We start from the raw sequence: 18,610 nt of genomic DNA on the forward strand, positions 1-18,610 counted from the left end.
CTACTTTTATTTTATAACTTTGCGAACTGAATAATAACTTTTTGTTAAATTCCACGCGTACGAAGTCGCGGGCACAGCTAGTGTACCGTATTTTTATTGATTAAGTATAAACATAGGCTTCTTTCTCCACGTAGGAGAAGGATCGAAGCTAACTCAAAAAAATGTAAAACGCAAGGTTAAACGACAAAATATAAATAAATCAAAAACTTTTCAGAGTAATAAAAAAAAACAATACAGATATTTTGATTAAAAAATCAAAAGAGTAGTTCAACACTCTTAGGTCTTTGATAAACATTTTTCGTTCAATATTGCGTTGCCGACGTGAGTTAGTCGCGTCTAGCGCGAGATTATAGCGAATCCGCTCACTCAGCGAATGAACGAATCCTCCGGGACCAGCGAGCTGTAATGAACGAGTGAATGTTTTATTAAACTCGACGACACCTGCGTATGTGCTAATATTTACATATTAAATATGTGAATTCTGATTTTATATCGACGTTTTGGGAACATACGTTTACTACATGCATATTTATAATCCTAGAAACTAGGACGCATATTTAATGTGCCGTTACGATTATTATTTTATTTATTAATATTTATGACATCTTCTAAGTCTGATAATTGTGTATCATAGTGTTATAGATATGTATAATAATTGTGTTTGCAGGCAAACGAAAAAAAACCGACTTCAATTATATCGACAAGTAATACAACGTAGGTAGGCGAAAAAATAGTCAAGTAGTGTGATCAGATCTCGATGAAATTTAAATGTGATCACATGATAAACATCGGCTTTCGATTAAATTAAAAATCATCAAAATCGGTACACCCAGTAAAAAGTTATGCGGATTTTCGAGTTTCCCTCGATTTCTCTGGGATCCCATCATCAGATCTTGGTTTCCTTATCATGGTACCACAACAGAGATATCTTCCTCCAACAAAAAAAGAATTATCAAAATCGGTTCATAAATGACGAAATTATCCCCGAACATACATACATACATATATATATATATATATATATATATATATATATATATATATATATATATATATATATATATATATCATATACGGTCGGATGAGTAACCTCCTCCTTTTTTGAAGTCGGCTGAAAAATGTGAATATCGTTTTACAAACAATTTATTGAGTTGAAAAGAGATTTATGAAACCCCGTAATTAGTTCAATTACACATACAAACTCATAAGGTAATTAAATATCGATAAATTATTCTAGCAGAACAAGAAAAAATTATTATTATATTATTAATACAAATAACCACAGTAAGCACAGGCTACAATATAGTAGTGACGGATAGAAACAATAATAATAGTGTTTGATAAATTTAATATATTTACATATATACGCATATAAATAAACTGATATATAAAAAATTCTCACAAACGTTCTGATCATTTGCATTATGTTCAACGCTAAACCCAATAGACTATCAGGGCACCACAAGCACACCCAGCGGAGCTTGTGTAAGGAGGTTCTCCTCAGAGACCGAGGATCGATGGTCGCAATTTAAATCCGCTGATATCGCCACTCGTAACACGTAATGAGATAGAGTAATTAGATTTGCCGTAATCCCAGAGGCTGTTGATCAAATAAGATGTTTGCGGGATTTTCTTTCGTCTGTGAGGGAAAAGAGATTATTGGTTACGAAAAACGAGTCGATTGCGTGCTTATGTCCGAATAAAACCGAAGAGTTCGTTTTAATTTGTGTTAATTGCATTAATTAGTAGATAAATGCTTGTAATGTATCACAGACGACATAATTATGTTTAAGGGCCTGTTTTACTGGCTTGTGTTATAAGGCTGATGAAAATAGAAATGTTACGTAAATAAAATTTTAGTATGTTAGTAAAAATTTTTTTTTTTTTCATTTTTAAGATTTTTTTTAAGACATTTATTTTGTTTAAGAATTGAAACATTTATATTGTAAACACGCAGTCTTCAATGATTTTGGTGAAATTGAGTAAATCTAGGGTATGCACTTTAAGAGCACGAGGTAAAATGGGACTTGTTTCAACTCAATAAACAAACAGTTTTAAGATTTTTTTTTTTTTTTTTTTATGTCACTAGGTCTACAAACAAGCGTACGGCTCACCTGATGGTAAGCGATTACCGTAGCTTATAGACGCCTGCAACACCAGAAGCATCGCAAGCGCGTTGCCGACCCAATCCCCAATCCCCCCAGGAGCTCTGGTCACCTTACTCACCAACAGGAACACAATACTGCTTGAAAACAGTATTATTTAGCTGTGATCTTCTGTAAGGTCGAGGTACTACCCCAGTCGGGCTGCTCCATATTTTGAGCAGGAAATTCCTGCTGTGCCCTACCTCAGTTAAAATTCAGTTATATGTAGCGAGTAGAAATATCCTATAAATTAGGTGGAATATTTTCTGCGGTGAATAAGAACAATAAACGTATCTTTTGGGTACCGTAATACGTTAGATAACTTTAACGGGAACCGGTGAAACAGGCTCTAAGTCATATGAACGAGTATGAGTGACTAAATTATATATCAACTAGCTGACCCCGCAAACGTTGTTATGCTATTGACTCCCTTAATACTCCCCTTATAACTTAGGGGAATAAAAAATAGATGTTGGCCGATTCTGAGGCTTACCCTATATGCACACAAAATCTCATAAAAATCGATCCAGTCGTCTCGGAGGAGTATGGTCACTAACATTGTGACACGAGAATTTTATATGTAAGAATACACTAATTGACTCACGCGTAATCATAATAACTTTGCACTTGTTTCACGAGTTACGCATAACATTTTTGTACAAAATTTAATTAATTTTATTTTTATTATATAAATGTAACCCGTGTACAAATTATAATATAGTTATTTCTCATTCATTCACACACTTGCTCATAAGTCGCACTAACTCATTCACGTGTCAGAAATAGTTGAACATTCTATATAACAATAGATGTCGACCAATTTGATAACTTTTGAAACTCAAAGTGGTTGAATGCGCGAGTTATTTCTAATCTATATTAATATTATAAAGATAGATTTGTTTCGAGATTAATATCGTCCGTGAAACTAATTATAACCGTAATAGGGTAGATGTTAGATAATTGTCCGTCGAAATATTCACCATTGTTGTGTTTTGTTTATCACTTTTATTCTGTATAAGTTATACTTATTAAAATCTGTGAGCTAAAGATTTTTTTTAAATATCATATTCAATTAAAAATCGACCGTTCCAGCGAGGATCGAACCTGCATCTCCGACTGACCGTGTCGGTGCTCTAGCCAATTAAGCTATGGAACGATGTACCCGTTTGATCGAAATATTTGATATGATGATTTTATATTCGGTCTCAGCGACCTTTTGATATGATATTAAAAAAAAATGTTTAGAATTCCCTAATGTGTGGGTAACACAAAAATAAAATCAACATTAAAATAAAATCAAATTTTTGATTTTATTTTGTAAGTAGCAAATAAGTGTACATATATTGTAGCTAGAAAATAAGTGTACGTATATTGTAGTTAGTAAATAAGTGTAAATATAATAAAAATAATTACTATATAAAAAAAGCAATATGTAGAATAGTCTTGACCAGTGGACTCGCGTCGACTTTTACAAAATTTTAAGACTAGTTATTAAGGTTTCTAGGATTCTAAAGTTGCAGCGAAGTACCGATGCATGTTAAAAACAAAAAAAAAAATGGAATAACAAAAGCACGGGTATTATAAGCCTGTGGATATATCACTTAAATAAAAAAAAATCATACAAATCTGTGAGCTATCCAAATAAAATTAATGAAATAATCTCTCTATACAAAAAGTTGCAAATTTTTAGCCTTTACACACTAGCTTAGATGAATATATCGAGCTTTTTAAATATTGCTCTAGACATGCTATCGATCAAAATAGTTCTTTGTTATTTTTTTCATAAATATTTTTTTTTTAATATTCTTATTTTATTAAAACATCATTGATATTTGCAAGTTATCATAAAGTAAAAACTATATCACTTTTTATACATTACAATTAAAGTAATTAAAATTGTACAAATTTAAGTATTTAAAAACAATGTAACCATATAATATATATAATACGTATTTACATAAACGACTTTTGCTAGATACAGGTACCAGAAGTATTGTAAAGTATATCTACCGTATATTATCATGTAATCTTAAATTTAAATTTAACATAATGTGTGTTAAAACTTATTAATAACTCATTTACAACTCCAAATTATAGAGACATTCGAAATAGCATATTTGCATATTCATAGATTCAAAAACAACGTTTATCTGTCGCATATGTTTAAATATTAATTCATTCAGTAATTTCACATTCAACTTTTGTCTAAATATTCGATATAATTTAAATATTTGAAATGAGAAAATATGTTTTATTCCATATAAATTATTTAATAATTAACGCTTAAAAAGTCCGGAAGTTGATGTGTTTGTAATGTAAAAAATGGCTTTTTAAATATTTTTTAATATCATATCAAAAATCGAACGTTCCAGCGGGGATCAAACCTGCATCTCCGACTGACCGTGTGCTCTAGCCAATTATGCTATGGAACGATGTACCCGCTAGATCGGATCTAGACGGTTCGATCCACACTTGAAAGGTCTATTTTTGATATGATATAAAAAAAAATGTTTAGAATTTCCTAATGTGTGGGTAACACAAAAATAAAATCGTACAAATTAAAAAGGGCTTTTTGTTGAATGTTTATTTATTACTTTGAAATCAAAGTCATAGAAATATTAATCTTACTAATAATATAAATGTGAAAGTAACTATGTTTGTCTGTCAGTCTGTCGCGCTTTCACGCCAAAACTACTGAACCGATTTAAATGAAATTTGATACACAGATAGTCTTGAGCCTGAGAAAGGACATAGAATAGTTGGAAGGTGGGGATGAAAAGTTTTATGGAAGTATCGTCATTTGTAGAGCTAGAAGCTTGAAACTTATTTTTTAGGCTGTTGATTCGATATAATTAAATACGACATTCAAAGTTTGTAAAAATTTTATCCTCAAGAGTGTACAATAACGATAGGGAATAGAGGATGAAAGTTCGTTAAGGCAAAATATTAGAGTTATTCTGATGTCTAAAATAAACCAAAAGATCCACTCGGACGAAGTCATGAGTACAGCTAGCATGAATATAAAAACGTGATTAATAAATTAATAATAATTTATTGAAGTTTTTAAATAATGTTAAAAAATTACAATATCAAAATTTAGCAAAGTGCAAAACTGGTCATACATATAACTAATCATTATTTCTTACGCAAGACACAACCACGCACACGATACAATTAGTTTTGGAATCTTAACTTACTAAGTAAGCATTAAAAGTTCATAATTATGACGAAACTAGCGACCCGTCCTGGCTTCGCACGGGTGCAATGCTTTTACTAAATATACTATAGAATGTCTTTATTTATAGTATGAAGCTAGCTTATAGCATGGTTATTAACATAATAACAACAACATTTAAATATGCCTCTTTAGATTACACGTTGTTACAGAGTACATTGAAGAAATGAAGGTTCACTGCTCGTTCCCCGTAGGTGATAGTGTGATAATATGTAGCCTATATGTTGACCTGACTTCTTAATAATATTCGTGCCAAATTTGAAGTAAATCCATGCAGTACTTTTTGAGTTTATCCCGGACATACATACAGACAAACAGACAAAAATTCTAAAAACTATATTTTTGGCTTCGGTATCGATTGCAGATCACACCCCAAGTATTCTTTAAAAAAAATATTCAATGTTCAGTTTTGACTTTCCTACCATTTTATTATATGTATAGATTTGACAATTTTAACTACATGCTACACACAGTTCTCGTACAAAAAGCAAAGGAAATATCGTCATATAAAAAAATAAAAAATAAAATAAAGAACGAAGTTTGCGTACAGCCGTTAGTTAGTATTACTAAAATAATTAAAAAGAAATCAAACAATTTCTCATTAAAACTAATTACAAATTTCATCAGAAACAAGGAAAATTACGTTAATTATCGTAATAATAATAAAAATCTCATATTATTAAATTTGAATAAAACATCACAAGAAAAGTAAGAAATCTCAATAATTAAAAGTCATCATGTAAATTTTGTTTTAATTTGAATTTAAGACGTCGAAAATTACGTCCTGAGACAGGGACGTATAATGAATGAGTGAATGTAATTTGGCGAACATTAAGCAGATTAATATCGTTAATGGAGTTCGGTCCTGTGGAGGTGAACGAATCGTTCCTTGGGGAAAAGTGAATGAATATGATATAAAGTTTGAATTTAGAATTAATGCATTGTTCAACTTGCATAATTATGCATAGTTTTTCATCAGCGAATATTTTTGTTTTTACATATAAAACATAAATTTTTTTATGTAATTTTACGTATGTTTAAACAAAAATATTCCAGTAATTACGTGATCTATACTAATATAATAATGAACATATATTTCTTAAATTATATAGAAAGATTAAATGTTCTAAAAATCACGTTTTGTCTAAAACGGTTGGATATGTGAGTCATGACTAGCAATCGAAAAAGAACGCAGGTGTAACCGCGGGGAATACCTATAGTACAAAAAGGGGGAAAATTTAGATTAGCTAAATGTTCATAAGCTGCTAAACTTGAAAACTTCTATACTAAAGAACAATCACGTTTCATTGAAGAAAATTTCTGGCGGTTATTAAGATGGCGTCGGTGAATGTACGAAGTAATTTTTTTTTTAATTTATGAACCACCTAAGCGTAGTCTTTGAACACTTTGAATAGAAGAAAGCCACAGAGACATGTACGACTAACTTTTCTTAAACTTTCGTTGTTAAATTTCGCTCCAAGAAACGTTCAAGTACTTATAATTTTCTTATTAAAACTTTTCCGAGTGTTTTCAATAGCGTTAGTATTAATATTTTGATTACTCTCGCGTTGCTGTTGGTTGCTTGAAGGGAGTTTGTGAATTTAACAAATGCGAATTTGTAAGGAATAAAAAAATGAATAATTGATTATGTATTATACGTACTTAAATTATATAGTGCTGTGTTGTACTGTAACAATTTTTGACGCTGTACTACTTACTCTGTACAATTAAATTGTAAAATTTCCTGATTTCAAAAGTCTAATAATAAGAATCATATTATTAAATTTGAATCTCTAATTACTAGAATCTAATTACTCTTAATGTTCCCTAACAAAAACTAAAAAATGTTCAATTAAATAAATATAATATACCACTCCACAAACAGCTAGATCTAACCAGTCCATTCCGGTTTCATCCGCAACTAGGCCAATTCCATAATCTCAAAAGAACAGACAAACGATATTGTTATTCCGGACACGTTTTTACGGTCTTCCAGATAACCGCGGTTCATTTTTGAGACGCCGATATAAATAGCACCCGCCGGGCGAATAAATTTTAAAACCATTTCACTGGATTAACCAAGGAATCCGGTCTGGATGTGGATTTATCATCGGTGCCGGGGAGCACTTAAATCGTCGTCTTTTTAACTAGCTATTGGATTTGTTTGCATATCTTCTACGTTATTTTAGGTCCTGAATAGAGCTACATATATTTGCTTTAACGATTTAGTAGAATAGCAGTAGAATTTTATATATTATATTTCAAGTTACGTAACGTTGATATATAAGGGCATTCACATTGATATACCTGATGGTGAAATTTGACTCGCCTTAAACTCAAATGATAATCGATAGCAAATTAACATTCAAATTAGCATTCTCTTTACAGACAAATTTATATTATTTTATTTACAATTTTTTTTTATATCACTAGTTCGGCAAACAAGCGTACGGCTCGCCTGATGGTAAGAGATTACCGTAGCTTATAGACGCCTGCAACACCAGAAGCTTCGCAAGCGCGTTGCCGACCCAATCCCCAATCCCCCCCAGGAGCTCTGGTCATCTTACATACCAACAGTACCTTACAACTCCTTATTTTGAGCAGGAAATTCCTGCTGTGCCCTACCTCAGTTATGTTATGATTTGTTGATGAAGACAATTTTATTACTCCTTAAAAAACGATATAAGATTATGAAAAATGTATGAGGATTGAAATCGTCAACAGCTGACGCTGACGTTCAGTGATACTGACGATTGTTCAAGGTGGATTGAAAATATAATAATACATTTTAAGTATACCTAAAATATTTGCCTGCCTCGTACAATCTAATGCAAACACTATTCAATTCTATTTCAGATAAAGCGCGGTATTGTCTCCTGAATTTCCAATTAAATTTTGTTACTTTCCTCCATTGCTTTAGTAGCATTCAATGATATTTCCAAGATAACAACTTAAATCCTTAAGTCTTAGAACTATAAAAACAACGGAAATATAATGTTCGATGAGTTTGTCGATTTCCTTGACATCCAATTATCCTGGGATAATTTCAAGAATTGGATCCTAAAACAGTATTAGTGTAGTGTAAACGTGTGTGACAAGCAATAAAAAATTGACAAATTGGTCCAAAATTGCCAAAAATGTTGACCAATATACGTGAATAATTCAAAAAAGATAAATATACAACATTCTTCTTTCAAATCCACCCACTCACTTTAGCCCATCGCAGTCCACTTCTGGACATAGGCCTCCCCAAGTTCGCGCCAGACATCCCGGTCTTCCGCAATCCTCATCCAGCCAACACCGACAATCTTACGTAGGTCGTCGGTCGAAGGGGCCGGAGGACGTCCCACACTGCGTTTGCTAAGACGCGGTCTCCACTCTAGGACCCGTCTACTTCAACGGCCATCGGTCCTGCGACACAGATGACCAGCCCACTGCCACTTCAAATTGCTAATTCTGTAGGCTACGTCGGTTACTTTCGTTCTCTCGCGGATAGTCTCATTTCTAATCCTATCTTTCAAACCCGTTAACGAAGAAATGCTTAAAAAAGAAATGTTAAGCTCAAGAAACCACGTAAATTAGTCTTTACTATTTCAAATTTTACAGCCTGAAGAGATTTATTTAAAATAAAATGGTTCCATAACAATTACTAAAAGCGAATTACCATTTATTTTTATTTCTCTTCACAAAACTTAAAGCGATGAAATCGCTAATTATGTTTGAGCTTTTTTATTTAAATACCTTTTTTTTTCAATCAAGATGTCTTTCGATTCGGAAATCTAAATGGTTTTAAAAATGTTCGTCTATTCTTTCATCTGTACTAATGGGTGCTTATCTTAATATTGGAAACAGTGTTTGAATGTTTAGTTCAGGAGTTTGTTCAATTAAAGAGTAAAGTTTTTTCAAGGTTTGGGATAGGCAGTAATTTTATCTAGTTATTTTGTAAAAGTGTAATTAAATAATATTTCTAATGCCAATGAGATGTCATGATAGAATTCAAAAAACGATCGATCGTTCGATCCTGAAAGTAAGTTCGTGATGGCTAGAAATAAAAATATTTCCAACTATAACTTTACTATTATTTAAAACGTATACAGGTACTTGTAGTTCGTGTAGGGTTGTTCCGATCTCTTACATTTTGGCCAAGTTTGGAGTTGTCCGACGGTTTATGGCAGGGCGCTCCCTGTCATCTAATAAACCTTTTTTTACAGTTTAAATAGTTTTTATTTGGATACGTTTATATCAGAATGAATCAACTAATAACATAATAGGAATAATCCAACATTTGGGGTTCTGAAATTGTTTACAAGTTCGAAGTTTAAGAATAATAAACAATTTTATTACACTTAAAACTAGCTTACATAGCAAAACTTAATATTAATTATAGATACAGTAAGATAATCCAAGATTGGTATCATAAGACTGTTGGTTAGTGATTTTTTTATTTATTTTATTTTAAAATCATATTTATTTAAATCTGACTATCGCGTACATTCATGTGATAGACAGATATTGTTTAAAGATAGGTTTAAGCTTAGTTAATCAGTTGAGATTATACCGAATTATCCGCTTTCGGCTATTACAAAGAATAAAACCTTTAATGCAAAACACGGCAAACAAAATAAGCTTTAAACGAAACAATCAATTATCCAGTTCATAGAATTCTAACTTAACGAACATTTACCGATAGTTAAAAGTTCGTGTAACATTTTCTAGAAGTTTCCATTGAACATTGAACAAGTTTTTTCGTTTGTTACACATTAACGAGGAGATTTTAGAAGAGTTAAGTTAATAAAGAGAATCCAAACGCTCGTCCGTAGTTTTGTTCAAATTTGTTTTGTTCAATCTATTATAAAAAGTCTTGTGTTTCAAAATCAGAAGAAGTCCTATACAAATATTATGTTAATTGTTATTACGTAAAGGCTAACTCTAATTTATGTTATTCATTCAAACCGCTATAAATATATTCCAAATTAAATAGGAAAACTACCCAAAAAATGGGATATTCTTTTGTCATGTCCTTTTCATACTAGAGGTTGTATGGAAGAGATCGCTCTTTTAGCGATAAGACCGCCTTTTGTACATGTCTATATTGTTTTTCTTTCGGTGTAAAGTTTTTTCACTGATAGTGTACAATAAAGAGTATTTGTATTGTATTGTATATTCGTGAGTATTATAATATTGAACTACTTTCTGCTGAGCTTATCATTTTCCTTATTTTTTATTATGATTTACATACCAGCTTAAAACTAGCCTTATGCCCATAGCCTATATACATTTGGCCAAAAATTGTTCCGCTTTTTTAATTTGTTTTGTAAAAAAAATGGTCTAATATCGATTATATCGGGTCTTTCAAAAAAGTACTAAAGGTAAAAGTTTTAATTAGTAGTTTAAAAACAAACGCTTGTTAAAGAAAATCCTTAGCAAAGAACACTTAAAAAGAACGACCAACAACGAAACTCAAACCTCGAAGCGTATTTCCGTATAATATTCGAAAACTCCATAAAAATATGAAATGTGTATTCTTGAAATCTACTTAGTGTTCGAGTTTTAGCATTCAACTCCATATCTCTAATACTAGGTGGTCATAAAACTATAACTGGTGTCGCCGAATATCGGGTACCATTATGAGAACTGCACTCCCAACGGATATTGAATTTCGATTTACCATCACACCGGTTAACGGGTGCAAAATATAACGTTTTGTAATATTTTTGATGTGTTATTTTCAATATTTTCGTAAGTTACATTTTAAAGTGCAATTTAGGAATTATATATATATATATATATATATATATATATATATATATTTGTACCTATATATATTAATACATGTTTCACCCTGTAGCAGCCTACAGCTAGGCATAGGCATCTTTGTCTATATAGAAGGGTACGAGCTAATTCACCGCATTGTCCTTTTTTAATTTTTATGATAACAATCGGGACCGACAGCTTAACGAGGCACGGTGGGGAGACCAACACAGACAAATATCCAAAGCGGAAATAAATATTTGTACAAATATATATGTACCTCGACGTGACAGAAGATCACAGCAAAATAATACTATTTTCAAGCAGTATTGTGTTCCTGTTGGTGAGTAAGGTGACCAGAGCTCCTGGGGGGATTGGGGATTGGGTCGGCAACGCGCTTGCGATGCTTCTGGTGTAGCAGGTGTCTATAAGCTACGGTAATCGCTTACCATCAGGTGAGCCGTACGCTTGTTTGCCGACCTAGTGACATAAAAAAAAATGTAATGTATTTTCTCATGAGGTCTTGTATTGTAGGACTGCTTGACTTTTGTTTTATAAAGGTTAGAGCGACTTCTACTACGCTGTTTGACTAGAATCATTCACTCATGTTTTCTGTTTTAAACCAAAGGCATATAATAAAAATAAAAATATAATAAAAAAAAAGGTTATAAAAATATTTGAACACAATGTAACAGTTATTTTCCTATTATTCACCCATTGGGTTATCCGAGCCTTTTTAAACATGAACATACATCAGAATTATAAAAAATTAACAGGATCAATAAATCGGAATGGCATAAATAATTAAGATTCATGTCGTTACCGAGTCAATTAAAATATTCATATTGACGACGCAATGATATATAATTTTACACACAAACTTCATAATTATGTTTTTAATAAGTGGTTTGTGTATTATTGCAAATTAAGGACTAGTCTGGATGTAACGCTAAAGTTATTGGTAATAAGGATACTTGTCCGATTACTCGGAAATGCTAAAACTATTATCAACCATACATAACTAATCACATTTATATGTTTACATATTCTTTATAACACAAACAAACTAAAAGAGATATCAACAAGTTTTGTCTCTATCCACGAGACTGAATGATGGTGTTATTGTGGGGTAAAATAGAGCTGGATAAAAAAAGACACATTTTTTACATAAAATACTGTTATATACACTGGTATATAATATATATCTTTATATAATGTATACATACATAAACACACGCATATCTTAATAAATAAATACCTAGATATTCTGCGTCATATATATAGGAGCGACTTTAGAAAGAAGATGATTCTCTACCATCATTGAACTAATTCTGTCACCTACTCAAATATTTATAGCATCTTGGTCTTAAGCGACCTGAGACCCACTTTAGGACTAAATAAGGATATACATTGTAATTTAACTCTAAGTAGCAAACACAACAAGATGTGTGGCAAACGAAGCAACTAGAATTACACAGAGTGCATCATCCCGTTGGGATCTCAGCTGGTCCATTACGAGCTGTGTCGTACACTGCATGACATGGAGTAATGTTGACCGTTGATACGAGCACTGGGTATGGCTTCACTTACACTAACTATCTTACGTCTTATAGATACAAGTTGCTAGTAGAACATATTTAGATATGTTTCCTTGAATTATTTAGATATGTTTCCTTGTATTATTTAGATATGTTAGATACATTTTTACAAAAACTATCGGTATTTATATACGATCGCTGCATTTATTTACTAAGGTTAGTGACATTAAATAACCGATTTTGAGTAGAAAATTTCCTGCTCTGTTCTATAAAATATGGAGCGACTGGGATACTACCTTGACCTTACAGAAGATCACAGCTAAATAATACTGTTTTTAAGCAGTGTTGTATGCCTGTTGATGAGTGATGACCAGAACTCCTGGGAGGAATATAGGGTCGTTGTATGCCTGTTGATGAGTAAGGTGACCAGAACTCCTGGGAGGAATAGGGTCGGCAATAAATTTGCGATGTTTGTAGTGTTGCAGACGTCTATAAGCTACGGTAATCGCTTACCATCAGGTGAGCCGTGTCGGATCCAAAAAGATTTATATCTGATGAGGCATTGGCAAAGTTTGATATTTAGGCCCCGCTGCAGAATTCACGTCCTACTGTGGATCGCTCAATGTAAACGCTTACATTTTTTTTATATAACTACATCGGCAAACAGGCGTTTTTAAATTTGACTGAAAATTGTATAGGCCTTACTTATTCAATGTGCACAATGCTGCTATCCGATTAGCTTGTTGTCTCATAATTTTTAAAAGAAATACGCCAGAGGTAGCGTCAGGGGGTGCATATATTTTGATGTCTCTATTGACAGAAACGTTTAATGTACCTTGTACAAATATAATTAATGAAACATGATGTGATGAAGCAAATTTAAATTTGATTTCAAGATCATCCGGGTGATCGATTGGATCTGTCCGGGATTTGAAATGATGACTTGGTTTAGGTACGGTGAAACCACTAAGAAGAGTAAAACAATTGTTACTAATAAAGAAAGGAGTCTTACCGGTTAAAAAGCAATATCTTCCAGATAAACAATGGTTAAAGGACTCGGCTTAGTAAAAGCTGATTAGGACGTGCACAAAGAATTTAATATTACCGTCATAAACGTGCATATAATAAATAAAATTACAATAAAGAATCTTACGGTTTAAGAAGTCTTTATTTCTCAAAATAATTTACAATTAACTTCATGAGAAATATACACATACAAAAAAAAAATTATAACGGTTTACATACAATAATCTTATAATATACCGCTTATACATTTATGTTTACAATTCACGCACAATTTCCGAACGAATGGATCGAATAGAATATTGCTTTTTCGTTCGGCCCGTTACTATCCGTACAAGGTACAAAAAAAATTTGACATATTTACGATCGTAAGAAGCTAGTAAGTAGCAAAGACGTCATATAAAACGTAGTGAAGGCACAGACGTAAGTATCATACATAAATAAATACAATACATATGTATATACATACGAAGATGATTAAGAAGTGTTAACTGTAAATATATATACAGTTAACACTTATTAAAATTGTTGGATAAGTTAATATTTGCATAATACAACAAAAATGATACGAAAATATTTCATCTTACATATAAAATTTTCGTGTCACAATGTTAGTTACCATACCTACTCCTTCGAAACGGCTTGACCGATTTTTATGAAATTTGGTGTGCATATCGGGTAGGTTTGAGAATCGGTCAACATTTATTTTTCATACCCCTAAGTTACAAGGGGGAGCTTAATAATATGTATGGCAAAACAACGTTTGTGGGGTCAGCTAGTGTTAATATAAAAATCATAAACAAGAAGATTATATCGACAAATGAATAAACCGAATTCCTCGCATATGCATATTTATTTTTGACGTAAATCGTTATTAAACGAAATTTCGACGTTGTTAATCAAACATTTCGTTTTAATTACATTTCATTCGTTTTGATACTGATACTGTTCTGTAAATATCATTAAGGGATGGACTGATGTGAGTTTTTGATTATAAATTTTAATTTATTAAAGTATTATTATTTATTTGTTGTATTACGTTTACTTATATACTTGTTTATACCTTTTCTGATTTGTTGTGAAGTAACAGTCTCACGCCCCTTCCACTTCAGCCTGTCGCAGTCCACTGCTGGACATAGGCATCCACAAGTTCGCGCCAAAAATGGCGTGAATTAATGTTTTTTGCTGGGCAGGCGGGTTGGTGAACGCAGGGCTGGCTTTGTCGCACCGAAGACGCTGCTGTCTTCCCGTCTTCGGTGGTCTCTCGCCTCTTCTCACTGCTTAATAAATTCCTTATCGCATATGAAGCTTGGAGTTACTATTTGATACAAGCTATGTAGACTAATAATATTAATAATATAATAACAATACTCTTTATTGTACACCATTAAAAGAAACAACAACAAAAAAAAACAAAATGAAAGAAGTACAAAGGCGGTCTTATCGCTGAAAGAGCGATCTCTGCCAGACAACCTTTGGGTATAGAACACGAAATAGAAACTGCAGTTAGACTATTGGTTATATGAGTTTTAGAATTATTTCAGATTCATTACGATCTCTTTAGATATCAAATAAAATGAGACAATATTAGCAGTAGAGAGGGGTCCAAAATTTTGTGACATCACATTTCAAAATATATGTTATTGTTAGTTAAATAGAAATAAAAATAATATTATAGCTGGTAATTTAATTTAATAAATAGGAATTTATATAATCATCACCTCATAAAATGACCATCTGTGACAAAGACGGGACGAGACATAATCAAACACAAATGATAATTAATTTAGTCGAGACAATTACTACAACTTTAATCGATGAAATGACGATATTTATTAACGTTAAAATAACTGGACTTCGTAATGAATAGCTTGTTTCGGAATATTGAATATGTATTCAGTTGCAGCGAGAAGTAAACGGAGGTAATGAGATAAAACGAATTATTCCCCGTCGATTATCGATAAACCCACTGAAGTGATATATCGTAGTTTAATTATTATTTCTTTTTTAAAATTTTCAATAATATTTTACTTTACATAAGGACATCTTTGCTATTAATGAACGAGCCTCGTGATTACAATCCGTTCCATTAAAAAAAATCTATAAATAAAAAAATAAGTGCATATAAACTTTAACGAAACGTTAAGAAATCACTTTTTTTACTGTGAAATTTAAGATCAACTAGTTGGAAATGGGCTATAAAATGATAATAAGAGTACAATGGTCAAAGTTGAAATTTTTTTACGTGACTGCGTCAATCGTTCGTTACTGAAGTAGACTGCAGCGGGATCCTCTTGCTATGAGTAACGATCGCTATCAGGTATACATGATAATAACCGGAACCGAAAGCTTAACGTGCTCTCCGAGGCACGGTGGGGAGACCCACAAGGGCAGACATCGAAACCGGAAAGAAATATTTGTACAAATACAAATAGCCATCTCGCGTGGAAATCGAACCCGCAAAACCGCTAGTGTTTTAGGCGACTACTTGCACCATTACACCATAGCGGCAGTCGTAATAACAATTACTAATCCTAATAAAATCCTAAACAAAAATAATATATCGTACCTAAAATTTTGGGTAGACCGAAAGGACCGAGTACCTCAACATTACAGAAGATTACAGCCAAATAACATTGTTTACTAGTGTTGTTTTTCTGTGGTATAAAAGTAGCTGGAGCTCCTGACGATGCGCTGTGATGACAGCTGGATTAGGATCACCAATCCGCTCAGGGTGAGGTGGAATGCTAGCGCGACCTCATCTCGCCCCACCCAGGCTGATTGCTTACACGTGGTGGTTCTTGGTCAGTAAAAGTCTGACATAACTTCTCCGGTGTCCCGCGCTGGAGGTATCCATGAGGATTTTCTCCCACATAAAAAAAAAAAGAAAAAAAGGATCACTAATGCGTTCCAGGCCCTACAAGCCACCACTTATCAATTAGGCAAATCATTTTTTTGTATTTTAGTTTGATTTTTGGTTATCCTAGTGGATATAACAATGACAGCTCTACTATTAAGATATAGCCTCCCACCCTTTACCAATTTAATAAAACACAATGACCTTTCTAATATAATCTAATACTTACCTTTAGAAATTAAATTTACGTCCTGATAAATCCTTTAAAAACGAACCGAGAGGCAGCACTCAGAGAATAAATTGAACTGCTTTAATTATTTTAATGATCTTGCGTACTTCGTACAGTCGTACTTATTTGAAGCAATGACCTAAGACTATTACATATGTTAGCCATGGATTACTCTGAAAGCATTAGATTTATTTTGAACTATAATTCTTGCTAGGTTTCCGTATCGAAAGTATATAGAATGCTTTTTAGCAAAAAGGCTGCCTTTTGTGTACATTTTTATAATAAATGTTTTTAATGTTGCTTATTTACTTTATTTCATGTTTGGTGTACAATAAAGTGTTATTAATATTATTATTATCTTGCAATCACCCTTAATTGTAATGTATTTTATAAGCGGGCTCTTAGTTAGTTGAGACGGGATTAATTTTAATTCTTAAAGTATATCAAAAAATAAGTCAAATAAAGGAATAGCTCATTCAACATTTATAAAACACTAGCTGACCCGGCGAACTTCGTATCGCCTAACAGTCGATTCTTTAATTTTATTAATTTTTTTTTAGAATTTTTCTCTCCGTAAGAACCATCCTCGTACTTCAAGGAATATTTAAAAAAAAGAATTAGCGAAATCGGTCCAACCGTTCTCGAGTTTTGCGCTTAGCAACACATTCAGCGACTCATTTTTATATTATAGATTTATAAATAAGGTTCAGATGCTAGAAAGCCATATTCATAGTTTTTAACAAGAAATGATTAAGAATTTCACACAAAACATGGAAAAAAATGTTTTTTTTTTTTAAATCGTAACGGTTCAATCAATGAAATAAAAAAGGCATTTATGGTTCCCGACTGATAACTACGTAATGGTAACCCTGAGCATTACGTGTTATAAAAAATTATCCCCATTCGGAGAAACATGCGTCTAAGCTTTTCAGCTTTACATTATAATTATTAATTACACATTTATAATTATTTAATACAACCCAATAACAATGAAAGACTATCTTAAAAGAAAGTGTTAAAGTTTTAAAGTATCTTCAATAAAACGAAAAAACCCGCAGATACTAAACGTTTTAGCTCGATCGAATTAAGGCTCCTCGATCGCTGAGACGGATATCAAAAGGAATTGCTAATAACGCCTCTCTTACATTCGGAATTTCCTTCAATTGTGAATTGATCAGTCGCTTTTTAGATTTAATCATAGTCAGTTTTTTCAAACTTTGATATCGTGTTTATAAATAAAATAATAAACGCTTCACACTTAACAACACTAGTATTAGATTTCGTAGTTTTTTTTTTTTCGTAATATTACAAATTTTAATTATATCTTTTTTTGCAAACCAAAATATGTTTGATTTTGTCTTTTGATATCTTAATTCGAATTTAAATGGAAATGTTCTCTTTTCGAAACACCCATCAAACATGAAAGGATTAAAGCGGAATTGTGTAGCGTGAGGCAAAATATATTTATACTTGGTAAAAAAAATTATGTAGACTGTCTTATTAGGAATTTAATAATACCGTAATAAAATTATTTATTCTAGTACTGTTCTGTTCTGTTTATATAAGAGTGATTTCTTTTTTATTAATGTATAATAATAATATTTTTGTCCCCAGGTTGTCGAAGATTGGAAATTCATGTCAATGGTCCTTGATCGATTCTTCCTGTGGCTCTTCACCATCGCTTGCTTTGTCGGTACCTTCGGCATCATATTCCAGTCGCCATCTCTCTACGACACCAGGGTTCCAGTCGACCAGCAGATGTCTTCAATACCGATGCGTAAAAATAATTTCTTCTATCCAAAAGATATTGAAACTATTGGAATCGTTAGTTAA

At 32.2% G+C, this 18,610-nt stretch overlaps 1 protein-coding gene across 1 annotated transcript in view; it reads left to right on the forward strand.

Annotated features, from left to right (window-relative positions):
* Positions 1-18,610, forward strand: part of LOC123658992 (acetylcholine receptor subunit beta-like 2) — a 42,276-nt gene extending 23,666 nt beyond the window's left edge. The window contains exon 11 of the mRNA XM_045594277.1: positions 18,392-18,610. Within this exon, the coding sequence (XP_045450233.1) occupies positions 18,392-18,610 (219 nt within the window). The remainder of the gene's footprint in view (positions 1-18,391) is intronic.

The sequence above is a fragment of the Melitaea cinxia genome, chromosome 13 (genome assembly GCF_905220565.1).
Source record: "Melitaea cinxia chromosome 13, ilMelCinx1.1, whole genome shotgun sequence".
In the NCBI taxonomy this organism is placed as follows: Eukaryota; Metazoa; Arthropoda; class Insecta; order Lepidoptera; family Nymphalidae; genus Melitaea; species Melitaea cinxia.